General features: G+C 40.1%; 1 protein-coding gene across 1 annotated transcript in view; it reads left to right on the forward strand.

Moving 5' to 3' along the window:
• Window positions 1–9591: 9591 nt before the first annotated feature.
• Window positions 9592–17030, forward strand: part of SLC1A2 (solute carrier family 1 member 2) — a 32679-nt gene continuing 25240 nt past the window's right edge. The window contains exons 1-3 of the mRNA XM_080618507.1: window positions 9592–9727; window positions 12536–12688; window positions 13297–13547. Coding sequence (XP_080474633.1) covers window positions 9598–9727; window positions 12536–12688; window positions 13297–13547 — 534 coding nt within the window. The 5' untranslated portion in view covers window positions 9592–9597. The remainder of the gene's footprint in view (window positions 9728–12535; window positions 12689–13296; window positions 13548–17030) is intronic.

The raw sequence follows: 17030 nt of genomic DNA on the forward strand, positions 1-17030 counted from the left end.
CTGGAGCAGCTCTGCTCTGGAGACAGGCTGAGAGAGCTGGGCTTGTTCAGCCTGGAGAAGAGAAGGCTTCTTGAGGGGAGACCTTAGAGCAGCTTCCAGTGCCTAAAGGGGCCAACAAGAAATGTGAAGAGGGGCTTTTGACAAGGGCCTGTAGTGACAGGACAAGGAGGAATGGCTTTCACCTGACAGAGGGGAGATTGAGATGAGATCTTAGGAAGAAGTTCTTCCCTGTGAGGGTGGTGAGGCCCTGGCACAGGTTGCCCAGAGAAGCTGTGGCTGCCCCATCCCTGGCAGTGTTCAAGGCCAGGTTGGATGGGGCTTGGAGCAACCTGGTCTAGTGGAAGGTGTCCCTGCCCATGGCAGGGGGTTGGAACTGGATGAGCTTTAAGGTCCTTTCCAACCCAAACCATTCTGTGATTCTGTGATCCAGTCACTTCTCCAAAAATGTTTACAAACTAAAGTTGTTTTTCAGTCCTTTGCGAAGCAACTGGTTGGATATATATATATAGTATATTCGAAAAGAAAGATGAGAGGGCACTTCTATTTGCAGGTTAAAGCAGTATCATCTGCGGTGGCTGTTTTTGGTTGAAAGACACTTTGAAGCTATATTTCTTGAAATCACCTAGAAGTTTTCAGCACATCATTACAGCACAGCATTAGTAAGACTCCTAATGTATATGATGGGTACATCCATGCTGCTATCAAAGCTATAGGGAATTTTCAAAGTGGATACCAAGAACAGTAATCATTACAGGACAGGTAAGTTTTCATCATTTTGGTACTTTTTTAGCTCATTGTCACATATCAGACTTTTGTTAATGAATGGTTAATATACGGATTTGGTAAGAAATTATTAAGCAAATCGATTTGGTTCTTTTTATGCCTAAAAGTGCCTAGACGATTGCTAATAATTGTGTTCATATTTAATTATGACTCAGCTGTAGAGCTCTGATGCACCAATTCAGCCATAGCCACTAGAAATTTCTTCTGTACAGGTCAAGTGGTCTAAAATCACTGTACAGCTGCTTTCAGTGACAAACCATTGAGAATTTACCAACAAAAAAGCATTTCAGCAGTCATCACTCAACAAGTAAATTCACAGGAGAACTTGCATTTTGTTTCCCGTTGTCATGGCAAGATTCGTTCTTACTATCTCAGTCACAGACTTGTTCAGTGTGCCTTTCTGTGAATAGCTCTGAATTATATAAAGAACACCCCACACACATTTCTACTCCTTTTTGTCCCTAGCCAGCGTGTCTAGGAGCTGCTGCGTTTCTGATCTTCTCACATTCTCACTGGTTTAATCTTTGCTCAGTGCCCTTGAAAACTACTTTAATCCCCAGTCATTTCACAGCCTTTTTCTATGTGCTACCTGGTGCACCCAGAGTAGAAGCAAAGCAAGATCATGATTTTACTTGTCTCTGAGTTTCTGAGCATGTATGTGGACAATTTTTTTGCACAAAGCACACCATTATTATATCCTTTGCCATAATAATATGATTCATCCTTAATTCTATTACTTTTCTTCTTAGCCTCAGTACATAATTCTGGGGTAATGAAGCATGAAAGTTCCCAGATTGTTACACCACTATAAAGCCCTATCAGAAATCTGACAGCTAAAAAATATATTCTGCATGTACATCATTACATAAACAAATTATAAACTTTATGATAAGCATTATACTGTATGGTTTAAAACACACTTTTTTACTTTAGACTCAGAATGCCGGATAGAATACAATACCTGTAGATAGAAATGCACCTTCTTGGTTCCAAGCAAGAAATAAACCAGCAGCCCTCCTTCCACAAAAAAGTTCTGAAATTTAGAGTAAATATGAATCTTTAATATGGCATAGTAGGATTTAGGTTGATGAGGCTTGAAATTCAGGATATACATGTATAAACAGAGAGAGCCAGAGCTCCACGTAAACATGGTAGTGCCAAATTTAGACTTGTTAAAAAAAAAAGTTCATGTCCAGGTCCTCAGCTGGTGTGAATCAGAGGACTTGGCAAATAGGAAGAATTACAGAAGGTTTTTCTTTGTCTGCTAAAATATGATCTACATTACAAATTCTGTCTTCCTACTAACAGCAGCTAATCTCTACCAAGACAGCGTTATTTAACTCTGGAGATGCTCACAAGGAGAGGAGCATAACACAAGTCTTTGGCCTCTCACTCCACTTTGTAGACTGGTCAGCACATGCAGACACAAGAAGCACCTTTGGGTTTTTCAGATGTTTCTGCCAGGAGTGAATTTCCAGTCGCTAAAACTTTTGTCCCAGTAAAGTCTTGGGGATCTTCATTGCCAAGGACCATGGAAGTTCATGTGACACCTGTCTTGCGTGAGGTTTGGATAACTACCTTGGCTTTGTTCTTAGGAACTGTAACTTAATCTCTTTCTGTCAGGCTTTGTCATGCCACAGAATTAGAAAGTTATTTAACCCACTAACATGCCCACACAGACACTTCGACACATAATCTCTTTGAGGTGTTAAAATTAGGTTTTCATATGACTAGGTAAGAGGTGCCTGAAGGCACTGTTTTGTGGGGTCTGGCAGCTGGTGGGTCCATGGCTGCCTGGTGGAAGGATACCTGTAAGTCTTCCTGTAGCTACTCTACCATCAAACACACCCGCCGGTGGGCAGACTGTGTTACAGATCTCATTTTTGCAACTTATTGCAGAAATTCCTATGTTTCCCTTTCAAACACTTAGAAGTTGTCCTGATTGCTTCTCCCCTGCCTGACACTCCTGAGGCATTTCTAGGTATGCGCTTTTGTAAAATACAATTACAATACAATCTTTTTTCTAACAGAACCAGTGTGATCCAGTGTGACCTGTTGGCTTTATGCAGTTTATGGTGCAGGATTCCATTAAAACTGAAGTTTTGTTCACAAGCTCTCCATAGGGACTCTTTTTTTTTTCCATATAGTATGCCATAAAATGCAATATAAAATCTAAGTTGCAAGTTTATAGGAAAAATTTAGCACAGGAAGAAGCTTTATCCACACACTGCAGTCTGTCTAAAGAGATTGTTCAAAGCCATGTATGTGGACACACACACAGGATGTGTGATTGTGAGTAGAAATTCCTTCCTGCCCAGCAGATCCACCTTTTCTTGTGTTTCTTATTGTCCAGATGTATTGCTGTTGTGCACTTAATACATAAGTCAATACAGCCATTAGAAAAACCAAAACCAAACCAAACCAAACCAGGAAAAAAACCACAAACCAAAACAAAAGAAGCCTCTGTTCCAGTACCAAGCCCTGGGGGACACTACTTGTGACCACCTGCCAACTGGATTTAACTCCATTCACCACCATTCTTTGGACCTGGCCATATGGCCATTTCTTTTACCCTGTGAAGAATACACCTATCCAGGCCATAAGCAGGCAGTTCCTCCAGGGAATGTTGTGGGAAGCAGTGTCAAATGCTTTACAAAAGTCCATCCACAGCTACCACACCATCCACAGCCTTTTCCTCGTTCACTAAGTGGGTCATCTTGTCTTAGAAGGAAACCAGGTTAGTCAAGCAAGACCTGCCTTTCATAAACCCATGCTGACAGGGCCTGGTCACCTGGCTGCACTGATATGATTATGATTAAACTCACTCATATGATTATGTTAAACTCAAAGAATGTGTACTAAATGCTAACTCAGGGGAAACGTGGTTTTGAAATGGTCCAGGGAGAAAAGTTCTCCCATTGCAAAAAGGTGAGCCATGCTTCAGGGCTTCATGTGGCCAAATCAGGCTCCACAGTAAATGACTAAATCTCCATTCAGAATTCATTAACGTCTTACAAATAACAAGAAATAGCCTACATAATGCAGTTAAAATTCAATAGAAGGGCTTAGTGAGAGCAAGAGGCTTAAAATAAGCTCCTTGTTAATGGAGACTAAAGCTCATCTTACTTGTTTGAAGTAGGTTTGTGTGTTTGGTTTTGCTTTTTATTTTTATTTATTTATTTATTTATTTAAGAGGCTGAGACCTGACCAAAATGTTTTATTGATATAAAATACAACATTTACATTTTATATCAAAGGACATGGAACTGTTGGAACAAGTCCAGAGGAGGGCCACGAGGATGATCAGGGGGCTGGAGCACCTCCCGTATGGAGACAGGCTGAGAAAGTTGGGGCTGTTCAGCCTGGAGAAGAGAAGGCTGCGTGGAGACCTCATAGCAGCCTTCCAGTATCTGAAGGGGGCCTACAAGGATGCTGGGGATGGACTCTTCATGAGGGACTGTAGTGACAGGACAAGGGGTAATGGGTTCAAACTTAAACAGGGGAAGTTTAGATTGGATTCAAGGAAGAAATTCTTTACTGTGAGGGTGGTGAGGCACTGGAATGGGTTGCCCAGGGAGGTTGTGAATGCTCCATCCTTGGCGGTGTTCAAGGCCAGGTTGGATGAGGCCTTGGGTGGCATGGTTTAGTGTGGGGTGTCCCTGCCCATGGCAGGGGTGTTGGAACTAGATGATCTCAAGGTCCTTTCCAACCCTAACTGTTCTATGATTCTATGATTCTATGATTTAACAACTGGACATCACACAGCAGGAGTGATGCCAAAGCTAACATGCACAATGAAAGTATTTTAGCTGTTTCCCTTGCATTGCCTGTTACATTGTTGCTGTAGGTGGTGAACTTTATCAGCTCCATTGTGGTTTGAAAAATACATCTAACCTAAGAAAATACCCCCCCACACTACAGCACATGCCATGGCACAGCGGAACAATATAGTCCCAGACTGTCTTCCAGAAGAAGCTGAGCAGATGTTGTCTTGGGTATAATTAATTCTTGTCTTGATCTAACTAACTTAAGCAGCAGCCAGTTATTTCAGCTCAAACTGGAAGTTTCTCAGTAAGCTGATGCTTGAGCCCTAGTTCCACAAGAGTTGTGACAGACAGTCTGCTTGTGAATTCCCTTTTGTCCTGGTGATGTTCCATATGTTCTTTCCCATTGCTCCTCTTTTATCTAGCAACCAGAATAGACCCTATCCCTTTCATACGGGATAGGACTAAGCTGATCATGTGGGATGGAGGAGAGCCAGACCCCCTCTCCATGTCACGAACACAGCGCGTGATTCAAAATCATCGGTGGTTACACTGTCTCTCCAGGGAAAGGGGAAGAGATACAACTCTGCTCCAAGTCTTGCTGCTAACAGACATTCTTAAGGGCAGGTTAAGCTCTCATTTACTCCCATGCAATTCCACTGATTGCTAGGACTATCTCTGTCTGGGAGGATTCACCAAGATTACTATGCACCAAACTTCATGATACCCCATCTTGTTTTATTTTTCCCTTCTCCTTAGAGAAGGCCAGTCTTCCTAGGAAAAACTGCACAAGTTGCAATGGCTTTAAACTGAAAGTGAGTAGATTGAGATTAGACATCAGGAAGAAAATCTTCCCTGTGAGGGTGGTGAGGCCCTGGCACAGACTGCCCAGAGAAGATGTGACTGCCTCATCCCTGGCAGTGTTCAAGGCCAGGTTGGATGGGGCTTGGAGCAACCTGCTCTAGTGGAAGGTGTCCCTGCCCGTGGCAGGGGGTTGGGACTGGATGAGCTTGAAGGTCCCTTCCAACCCAAACCGCTCTGTGATTCTATGAAGTACTGGCATTTACACTTGCTGTTTACTTATTGCTTTGCAACAGTGTCTGATTTGACAGCAAACATCTAGCTCAAGAGTTGTTTTAAACCCTTAACTGGAACTTAAGCCAGTTTGAATTTGTTTTCTCAAGAATAACTTTTGCTGCCTAGATTGGAGTAATTGCTGCATAACATAAACTGGCGTTTTATTCAAGGAAGAAAATTCTATTTCCCAAAATCCTTCCTATTTTGCTGAAACCCTGAGTCTCTACTAAATAACACTTAATAAACACCTAAGAGCTATTTTGCCAGGTCCCAAAAATATCATTATCCTCATTCTGTTGTCCTACTCCAAAATAGCTATTTGGTTTGCTAACAACTGCCCTTCCTCTAAACAGCTTACTAACTGCCAAACATGAAGAGACCAAATCAACCTCCTAGCAGTATTATGAAAACCAGAATTTTATACTGAGAATTACCTGCTTGATTGACACAGCTAAGATACCTTTTACAGATTAAACACAGTCTCTGCTAATTTACCCTGTCCACAGCATCTGTTTTCATTAGACTTCTCTTTGCCTACATTTTTCTTTTAGATGAAAGATTATTTTTATCCCTCAAGTCTCTACTCCAGCTTTATGCCAAACTGCGTATTTGGGAGATGGAGAGTTCTTTCCCCACAACTGACTGAAAACAAAAGGGCATTGTCACTGCAGCACTGTGTAAATTGTTAACCCTTAACTTTTGTGAGGAAAGGCGTTATATTTGGTAGTCAAGGAAAAGAAGCAAACGGTTTTTCCGACCTTTTAGGCCTAGAAATGTCAGTGAGAAAAGGAGAAAGAAGCAGTTGAAAAGCAATAGAACAGCAGATTGTCACAGGGGGAGGTAAAATAAAACCTAAGAGAAATGCTTGGAGGAAATAGGAACAAAGAATCTCAGAGACCTTGGTGTGTTCCTTTTGACACCATTATGCATAGCAACCAACAAGAGAAAGAAACTACAGCTTGAAATTTGCAGTTTAATATTGTTTTATATAGCGCTGTATATCTTACATGCAAAACTAGCTGTAAATATTTAGATAAACTAAAACCAAATGCTGATGGACAGATTTTTATTTTTTTTTCTTGTACCTTGTGCATATCATGTCCATAAGACAACAGTTCATTTCCATGATTCATAGGTCAAATAGATTTTCATCTTCTAGTCATTGGATGGATAATTTCTGGGGCAAAATCTGGATTTATCAAGTGCTACACAAGAAGCTTCTATTATCATTTGAAAAAGGTTTTTATTTTTCTGTTATTTCCTCTCCTCTCTCTCTGCAAATTACTCAAAAGCCTGGAACAATACTTTGTCTCTGGTGTGGTGATAAAAATCTCATTGTGAAGAGCAGTGTTGACAGTGCAAATACTGACTTATTATCCTTTGTGGTACCATTTTCATGTGATGATATTCATATGTCAACGCTTTTTGTAACAGATCCGCATGGTTAGCATGTTTTAGTTTTGGGTCTTTTTTTCTTTAAAAACCTCATGCCAATCAGAATGTCAGTCCATGCTGAAGGTTCACTTACAGTCTTGAAGAGCTGGAGAGTATAAAACCCCATATTTTGCACTTGAGGGAAGCACACAATACAGTATTAAGTTCCTGGAAATTTAGGAATGTCCTTGAAGAGCTTTGTGTTCTCATTTCCTTATCTTCTCAGAGGGCACATGGCTGAACTTTTGAGGAGGATTGTTGCTATCATGTAGAAGGTCTGTGTTGTTTGACCACCATATACACTTTGGGGTATAATCCCTGCAGCTGTACGAGTAGGTGCACCATCCCCTCCCTTAATGAACCTTCGTCTGCTGACCAGACTTGGAGTGGAAGTGGTATCTGGCCAGCAAACTATGCTGTCACATAGAAATGGTTGGGAAAAGAAATAAGGCTTGAATACAAGAGTAGGACCAGAGGCTTGCTTCTGCAGGGGAGGACTTATTTCAGCAGTGGTGGCAGGGGAGCGATATGCTTCCATTGTTTGTGAGTTGTAGAAAAAACCCACTGCTTAGAAGCAGATACATGTGAGGTGGCTTTCATTTGGTATAGTGTCAGGTGGAAAAGGGTCCAGAAAACCAGACTAAACTGAGCACAAAGCAACAGCCTCAAAAGACATGCAACATCAGCAGCTGCTTCTGTTTACTGATCCATTCCATGAACTAATTAGCCTAATTAATTGCTAATGGAGGAGCCTCTAAGATTTTCTTCTGAATTACTTTCAGCTGTCCATATTTCAGAGTTTTGGAAGCATATAGAATAAACCTGTAGGTCTAAAGAAGTTATGCATTTGTGTTCAGAGGAACTAGGTGTAATCCCTAGTTGCAAAGTTGGGTTCCCAAGTTCCTTGATTTTGTGGCACGCTTCCACAGGTGATTTCACGGCTTTGTAGCCCACGTAGCAGGAATACTGTGGACTCTGTCTCATCTTTCTCATAATTCCTCGGAAAAGTGCTATGCATATTATCCCCTGGCTAATCCTCATGTATCTCTTCCACTTGCATTCATAAGTCTTCAAGAAGCAGGCATGCCTCGCATTTGTCAGAAGGTGCACTGATATTCTTGTTTGTTATTCCACAAGGAGGACATTTAATTGCAACCACCACTGTAAAATATTTTAAAAGGCACAAAATAAAAATTACAAGACTTAGAGGATTTTTTTCCCCCTAAAAAAAACCCCAAACAAACAAAAACCCTGAAACCAAAACATAACCTCTAATGCATTTTCTGCTGGTGCACTTTTTTAATATTGGAAAGAAATACCATTTCACTTTGAAAGGAAAAATCATGAAACTATTTGCATCAGAATGGCTGAATTCTTATTACAGGTCTACTAAAAACTTTCTGCTGAGAAACTTTATGAGGACAACTATATATAACAAAAATTTTTTTGATTCCTGAAAGTGGTTTTATTTGAAACTTTATGTGACTTTCAGACCTGTTTAGGTCTGGTTTAGGTCTGTAGACCTCGTTCTACTGTTGTAGAGAAAGATTTGGTTTCTTTTTTTCTAAAATCTCTTCCTAATCCGGCATAATATCAGATCTTAAAACGTATATTTACTTGATAATGAAAGAATTTGTTCTTTACCCACTTCTCATATTGAAGTAGACAGTCTTAACTTGTAGGGAAACTCTATGTTTTATTTGTAGTAGTACATTTTAATATCTTGTCTATAAAAAAGAAGTCTGGCTAATGATTTCTCAGGTGTTGAGAAAGTTAGAGGCATGGTTTTTGAAGTCATGCACTCATGTCCGTATCACTTACTCAAACATAAACCAGTGTTAGTCAAAAACCTTTTTCTCTCACCCTGACAATTTAATAAAATCAAAGTTTTTCTTGGGGAATATGTTGTTTTCTGGCTAATTTTCAGTAGGGGCTGTTCAAGTCTCATTAGAACAAAGTTGAAAAAGATTCTTTTGAGATCATTATGATTATATTACAATAAAACATAAATACTGAAATGGAACATATTGGGAAGATGAAACAAAATAGTATGGAATGCTTTATTATGCAAATAAATCCTCATTTTAAAACTCTTTTCCTGAATTAGAATTATGTAATGTATTAAAATCTGCATTTTCCTGCTAATAGAAAGTTTGTTGTCCAGCCATTTCTCCTACTTTAAGTAGACAGCCATTATTTTGAGAGAAAGTGAATTTTGCAGCTCAAAACCAACAGTTGAGTCCATGAAAAAGTTGGGATGATGTGTCCAGTGAATTAGTTCTGTTTACATCCCTACCTTTTGAGAGATGACAAAAAAAATACATTAAAAGCTACACCTTTAGAGGGACAAGCCATTGCTATTTCAAAGACTTCCCCATAGCAGTTAATATACAGTGTTTGTGAAACGTGGAAGGCGATGGAACATGCATCAGGTTCCCCAGTTATATATGGTGGAAGTAATCCAGACTTTCCTCTCACTTCTGTCATCTTGTGCTATAACTTTTGCTTAACTTCCATTTTTTATTCTAGTGCCAACAATATGCCTAAGCAAGTAGAAGTGCGGATGCATGAAAGTCATTTAAGTCCCGTGGAGCACAGATCCAGGAACATATGTGTTCAGTTCTGCCAGTCGCTCCATAGGAATCTGCTCCTGACCCTAACCGTCTTCGGTAAGCTTCTTCTGCTGGTCTGGATATATGGTATGCATCTGTATTTGTCTATGTAGTCCCAAAGACCCAGCTGGAACAGCTGAACAGCCAGAGAGTAGGACATCCACAGGCATTATCATAGAATCACACACTGGTCTGAGTTAGAAGGGACTTTAAAGCTCATCTGATTCCAACCCCCTCTCATGGACAGGGACACCTTTCACTAGACCAAGTTGCTCCAAGTCCTGTCCAACCTGGCCTTGAACACTGCCAGGGATGGGGCAGCCACAGCTTCTCTGGGCAACCTGTGCCAGGGCCTCACCACCCTCACAGGGAAGAACTTCTGCTTATATCTCATCTCAATCTCCCCTCTGTCAGTTCAAAGCCATTCGCTCTTGTCCTGTCACTACAGGTCCTTGTCAAAAGCCCCTCTCTAGATTTCTTGTTGGCCACTTTAGACACTGGAAGCTGCTCTGAAGTCTCCCCGCAGCCTTCTCCAGCAAAGATTCTCCACTTCCGCTTTAGTTCAGGTGTGCAGAGTGTTACTGACACAACATGGAGCGAACTCACGCCACTGCAATACCTTCTACATCTGGTGTTGAATGGAGTGTGATCTAAGTCCCAAAGCCAGTCAGATCAATGTCATTCAGTAGAACTAAATGCACTACATATTTTTTTTTTCTAAGCTATTTGGGGAGTTGTGGGGGGAAGACAAAACTCTTCAAAATTTTCTTCCCTTCATCTTTTATCTCACAGTTCATCCTCTGCTGCTTTTAAGGTTTGTCCCCTCTTCGTATTTGTAAGCCAGCGCTCCGTGATCTCATCCTGAATGTTGCCTCTGGCTTTAGCAGCTTCCAAATATGGAACGGTTTGACATTTTACTGTGGTTCACTGGCTCTCTGCCTGTTTCATTTTCACTGAAAGACTAACAGCCAAATGCAGCAAATTCATACACATACGCTATTTTGTTATTGTTTTAAAGACCAGCTGCAGCTGGTCTTGAGCTGCAAATTTCACATCCATAATTTTCAGCCTTCGAAACTCATGCCACTGAAATGTTTAGACTTATTTGAATTGAATCATATTTAGAAGGTGCCTGATGCAGTTCCAGAAAATATTTCAAATACATATATATTTTCCACTGTATCAAACTGATTCTTCAAAGAGTCATAGTTGCTGCAAATCATAATTTAGGCTTTGCTGTCAAGTTTTATTACACTTGAGAATTTGGCTTGGGACCAAGAAAATAAAGGCATTCTGGATGTAAACATAAAATATCCATTCACAAAGACCATGTTATGGAAGTGAACATGGCCTTTTTGCTCCTATAGATTATTCTTCAACATTACCAATCTGGAGAGAGGGCTTTAAATCTGTACAGTGATAACACCTAAGTAATGAAGGGATTGTGTTTTGAGAATGTGAGCACAAGGAAAAGGATGCAGACCATTAAAGGGAAGGAGTAATAGATGAGTACTAAGAATCATAGAATCATAGAATAGTTAGAGTTGGAAAGGACCTTGAGATTATCTAGTTCCAACCCCCCTGCATGGGCAGGGACACCCCACACTAAACCATGTCACCCAAGGCCTCACCAACCTGGCCTTGAACACCACCAAGGATGGAGCATTCACAACCTCCCTGGGCAACCCATTCCAGTGCCTCACCACCCTCACAGTAAAGAATTTCTTCCTTTTATCCAAACTAAACTTCCCCTGTTTAAGTTTGAACCCATTACCCCTTGTCCTGTCACTACAGTCCCTCATGAAGAGTCCATCCCCAGCATCCTTTTAGGCCCCCTTCAGATACTGGAAGGCTGCTATGAGGTCTCCATGCAGCCTTCTCTTCTCCAGGCTGAACAGCCCCAACTTTCTCAGCCTATCTTCATACGGGAGGTGCTCCAGCCCCCTGATCATCCTTGTGGCCCTCCTCTGGACTTGTTCCAACAGTTCCATGTCCTTTTTATGTCAAGAGGAAGAGATTTTTTACAACAAGGGTAAAATACTGGGACCGGTTTCCCAAAGAGGTGATGGACGCACCAGCCCAAAGACATTCAAGGCGAGGCTGGATGTGGTTGTGGGCAACCAGATCTAACTGAAGATGTCCCTCCTCATTGCAGGGGAGTTGGACTAGATGACCTTGGAAGGTCCCTTCCAACCAAAACCATTCTGTGATACTATGATGAGTTTTCTTCAACTTATTCCAGATCAGGCACTCCCTTCTAAAACCACCCAAGTGAAACTTGAATCTGTTTCCCTCACAAGACTATTTTCTGCACAAGACGATCTTTCCTGCAGGGTTTTTCTTAGCCTGTAAAATAACTACTCACACTGACCTTGTTTTCAGGTGGTATTATTCTTATATTGAAAGCTAGATGTCATACTCTGAAGAGCTGGGTCCTAACCCTGCTTTCTTATAAATTCTCTATGGCCTTACAGAAATCACGTCTTGGTGCCTGTAGAAAAATGATATGAATTATCTGTGACTATCCCTCAATATATTGCAAGGCCTACACAGTATTAATAAACCTCAGTAACATTGTGGTTTGCAGCAAATTTGTATTGCGGGATAGTGCATCAGGTGTAAGCTCAGCTGGCAGAAGATTCTACATAACTACAACTTCTCTTTTCATCATAAGATACATGATAAGCATGTTAAAACTTTGTATTAATCAGGGGGATAAGCCTTCCAAAATCTGTCTCTGTACCAAAAGTCTTCCTTGTTACTGCCTTGTGTAACCATTTTTCTTCCAGGCTATTCTTAAGAGTAATTGATGTATGTTCAGGTGTATTTATGTTACCTAGCTGCTCTCTTTTACTCTTCTTCTAGGTGTCATCCTGGGTGCAGTCTGTGGGGGTCTTCTTCGTCTGGCAACTCCTATTGACCCTGACATCATCATGTTAATAGCCTTCCCAGGAGATATACTTATGAGGATGCTAAAAATGCTGATCCTCCCTTTAATTATCTCCAGTTTAATCACAGGTAAGATCTATTAGCCATAAATACTTTAAGATGCTTGCTACAGATACCACCTGGTTTGCTTTTTCCAATGTAAGAAGAATAATAGTGTGATCCTGGTAGGGATTTTACAGTTGAAGTGTGTATTTCAGAGTTAATTTCTGATTAACTTCATTTGCCTTAATGTGTAGATGCTCCAGTGAATTTTTTTTCAAACACATGTACACATACTACCTTCTTGAACATCAGAAATTTCTTAATATGCTGTTTCACCTAATTCCTGGGTTGGACCTTACAAATAAGATGTCATGATACTAACGAGCCTAGCCTTCTTAAAGGTATGGTGTCAGCTTTAATTTTGCGGCAATCAAGGGCAAAGATAGTAGGATATCTTCTTTATTTATCAATGTCACCTCTTAAATGGTTTTCTTCAAATTAGTAGCAGCAGACATTGTTCACAGAAGAACTGGAGGGAGAATCTATCTAGTGGTGAGAATTTTACAAGGACAAAAGTAGGCACCTGTATGTGGTCATTAAACTTTGCAAAGTATAACAGATTTTATTTGATGATTATTGAGTTCGATATTGAGCCTCAATATATTTGTTTGTTTCTTAAAATAAAACACCTGCAGGACTGTCTGGTTTGGATGCTAAAGCGAGTGGCCGATTGGGTACAAGAGCCATGGTCTACTACATGTCCACCACTATTATTGCTGCTGTGCTGGGTGTGATTTTGGTTTTAGCCATCCATCCAGGGAATCCAAAACTCAGGAAACAGCTTGGACAAGGGAAGAAGAACGATGAAGTATCTAGTCTGGATGCTTTCTTGGATCTGATCCGAAATCTGTTCCCTGAAAATTTAGTCCAAGCATGCTTTCAGCAGGTAAATCTTTCTAATCCTTGGTAATGTTTTTTACATCTTTTACTCACCAGGGTTGTCTATGTTATTGTTTAGGTAAATGACAGAAATGGTGAAGCAAACAGATATACAGGTCTTAATTCTTGAGCAGGTAAATGAAAAAATGTTATTTATAGCTGCTTTGTTTTTTATTTAAACTCATAGATTTATTTTTTTTTAAGAAGATGATTTTATGTTTGTCATTAAGTAAACTTAATTTTTTCCCCTCACTTTTATACAATATATATGATCATGAATTCTGGCTTGGGAATCAACCGCTGATGCATTATGAGATCTTTCACCCAGGTATATTTGATCTTGGTTGTTAGTTACAGAGCTGATGGTTTTGTAATGCCCTATTTTTGATATATGGATGATCCTCATTTCAGCTCATTGCCAGTGGAAATGTACCCCAAAACTCAACCTCTCATAACTTCTATTGCTGTATTAGATTACAGACCAGGTGGGGATCATACAGCGAAGTGTTTGACCCACCTACATGTGGCTCCATCAGGCCAGGTTTGAGGCACCTGGGATGCCTCAGAAGAAAGATGCTTGCAGCATGTGCTGCTTGCCCTGAGGGTGGATAATTTTGTCAAAAAGGTTTTCACCAATGCTTAATCAAAACAGCTTCACTTTAAGGGATAAAATACATGATCAGTGCCTGATTCCTAATTTCTGCTTATGCATATTTCTTCTATGTAAGTTGTTTTTTCCTACAACTACTTTGTTTCACAATAATGCAGACTTATTTTCTTTTTCTCTTTTTTTTTTTTTTTTTTTTTTTTTTTTTTTATGGAACAGGGTTTGTTGCCAAACCTGCTTTTAAGTGTTCCTATATGAAATGGCATGATAGCTGGAGCTGTGGTTATGGCTGAAGAATAAAGTGAAGAGGGGATGGGAGAAGAGGCCTTGGGGGATGGAAGAATTGAGGGCAATCTAAGCTGCCTAAAGGGCTTGGATTGCTTCAGTTCTTTGGGCTTCCACATAAAAACACATAGTCCTTGGGGGTTTAAAGACAGAACATTCTCAATATTTCCAAATCATAATGGGAATGTCAGTTATGTGGTCAAACTGTGGGTGGCTGAACATCACATGTAATGTCAAATACAATTTTGCAAAATTGAGTGAAGGGAGAGCAGGGTGCATATGGGTTTTTTTCTTCCTTTTCCTCATTTGAACTGTGAAAGAGAGGAGAATTAAATTTCTGGTCAGTTGAAAGTGGTCAAATATCTCAACAAAGTGACTAAAAGCAGGAGAAAGAACAGCTAAGCTACCTGTGTCCGATAGTTTCCTTGGATCCTTAATATTGCTTTTTCAGGGTGTGTAATGTCAATGTTCAGGTCATTTCACTAGTTATGGATCACCAAGTCCATTGCAGGTTTTCAAACTTAGTCAAAAAAGCTGGTGAACTTTTTGGCTTTCCAGTCTTTAATTTTATCTGATTCCAACCTAATTGCCAATGAAAGCCTCTGCCACAAAGCCACATTTCATTTGCAAAGTCACACTCCTTTCCACATGGAACTTATGCTTTCTATTAGCCTTAACTTCTTCTTAAGGCATTAGGCTCTACTTCTCTTTCTCTTTATTTAGGAGGGAAATTAACTGCTTTTAATGGTGTCAGCATATGTGTTCTCTACCTACATGTATACAGTGTCTCTCCATGAGTGTTCAGTGTTATCAGGTTGCCTTAGGAGGAAGCCATTTGTTGCAGAAATCCTGTGAAGAATGATCTTGAGGAGTGCACAGCAATGGTACTGTGTATCTGTGGTCTGTGGGAGTTTTACACGCCTTTCCTTGCAGCCAGGCAGAAAGCAATGAAGGGATTTGCTTGCAATTTTGCAAACTGCACTCTGGACCATCATGGCATTTCAATATCTCTTGAATTTTTGTATGACCCACAAGAAAATCTTAGTTATAATGCAAAGGGCTGTTCCATCAGAGACTTAAGATCTTATGTGCCATGAAAGAGAATGGGACTATCATCTATAAATATGACTGTGGTATTTAAATGGTTTTCTGGCCTCAGACGTTGTTGACAGAATCCATATTTGATGTTTAGCTCAGCACTTTTAGTGACTGGCCTTGTGCAAAGAGGGGCTGAGGACCTTTGGCTGTTGTGGAATTTGTGAGTGTTTAGAGTTCAACGTTTTAAGTTTAATTTCTGGGACTCTATTCTTACGTTCTGGATACCTCACATAAAAAAAAATTGTGTTGACAATATCGCTCAGATAAAATTTAACTCTAATGTAAACATGCAGGAATGTTGGGTTGTTTCAGGACAACTGTAGAGTTTCTCATACAAAGCTGTGTAGAATTTCTGTCTATATCTCCCTTTCTAGATTTAGACAGCAGGGTTTGAAAGGAGGGACGTAAGGTATTTTAAAAACTATCAGGTTTTTAAACCACAAGGTTTTTAAAACCATTTTTTTTAAAAAAAACCCCAAAACCTGAAAGAATACAAAAAAGCAAAAAACCAAACAACCGTAAGGTTTTAAAATACATGGATTGAATCTGGATCATCATCCTTAGAACTAAAATGTCCAACTCAAGAGGAAAGAGGTACACATGTTATTTGAAAAGCTAATGTACCATTTCTGATGCCTTGCTCAAATGTGTTTCTAAGAACAAAGGAAGTAGGGAGCAGATGGGAAACCATGGCAAACCGGTCATAGCTTTCTAACCATTTTGCTGATCCCAAAGCCATGAAGCAGCAGGAAAGGCTCAAGGTGTGAAGCAGGAGGAAAATAACCCTTCTGAAAGCAGCAAGTCACAGATCTCTCTTTTTTCCCTTTCTTCCTCCTTTTTTCCTAACTGTAGACTCAAGCTGGTTTCTCCCCTACCATTCCTTTGTAGCTTTCCCTTGACTCTGTCTTTCATGCGCCAGGAAGGTTACAGATCCATTCAGATGCTGATGTTGTCTCTTTTTGAGGTGGTCAGATTTGATTTAATAGGTATCTGGCAGCTTTGATGATTTTTCTTTTATCTGTTACTCACAGTATTTTAGTTAGAGAGCTCGGAGGACTGTATATTTCATTTCGAGCTCTTGCAGTCACCAAGTGAAGTGTTGGAAATGCCCTAAGTTTTTGTTTTGACTTAACAATCAAACTATAACTGTAGCTGGGCAGACCAAAACTGAATAACAAGCCTTGCTGCAGAGTTGCTGCTGTGACTGATCTTAGAGGAGCCTGTCTTTTGATTCTAAATAAACGGTATCAATGTGTAACATACAATCTGTGAAGCACCATTTGTGACCCATCAGATCAAAGGGGCTAACTGGCTGTAAAAGATTACAATGTAGTGGTAAGGAAAAAGTATTTGCCATACTTTTCACACTAAAGTCACGAGGAAGACTCCCAGGACTTTGTGACACTTGGAATGATTGAAGAACAAACTTATTTTTGGAAGAGGGGTAAGAGGTTGTGGAATGCATGTCTAATCCTTAAAAAACATAGTTCATTGGAATTT

The sequence above is a fragment of the Psittacula echo genome (genome assembly GCF_963264785.1).
Source record: "Psittacula echo genome assembly, chromosome: 5".
Lineage (NCBI taxonomy): Eukaryota > Metazoa > Chordata > Aves > Psittaciformes > Psittacidae > Psittacula > Psittacula echo.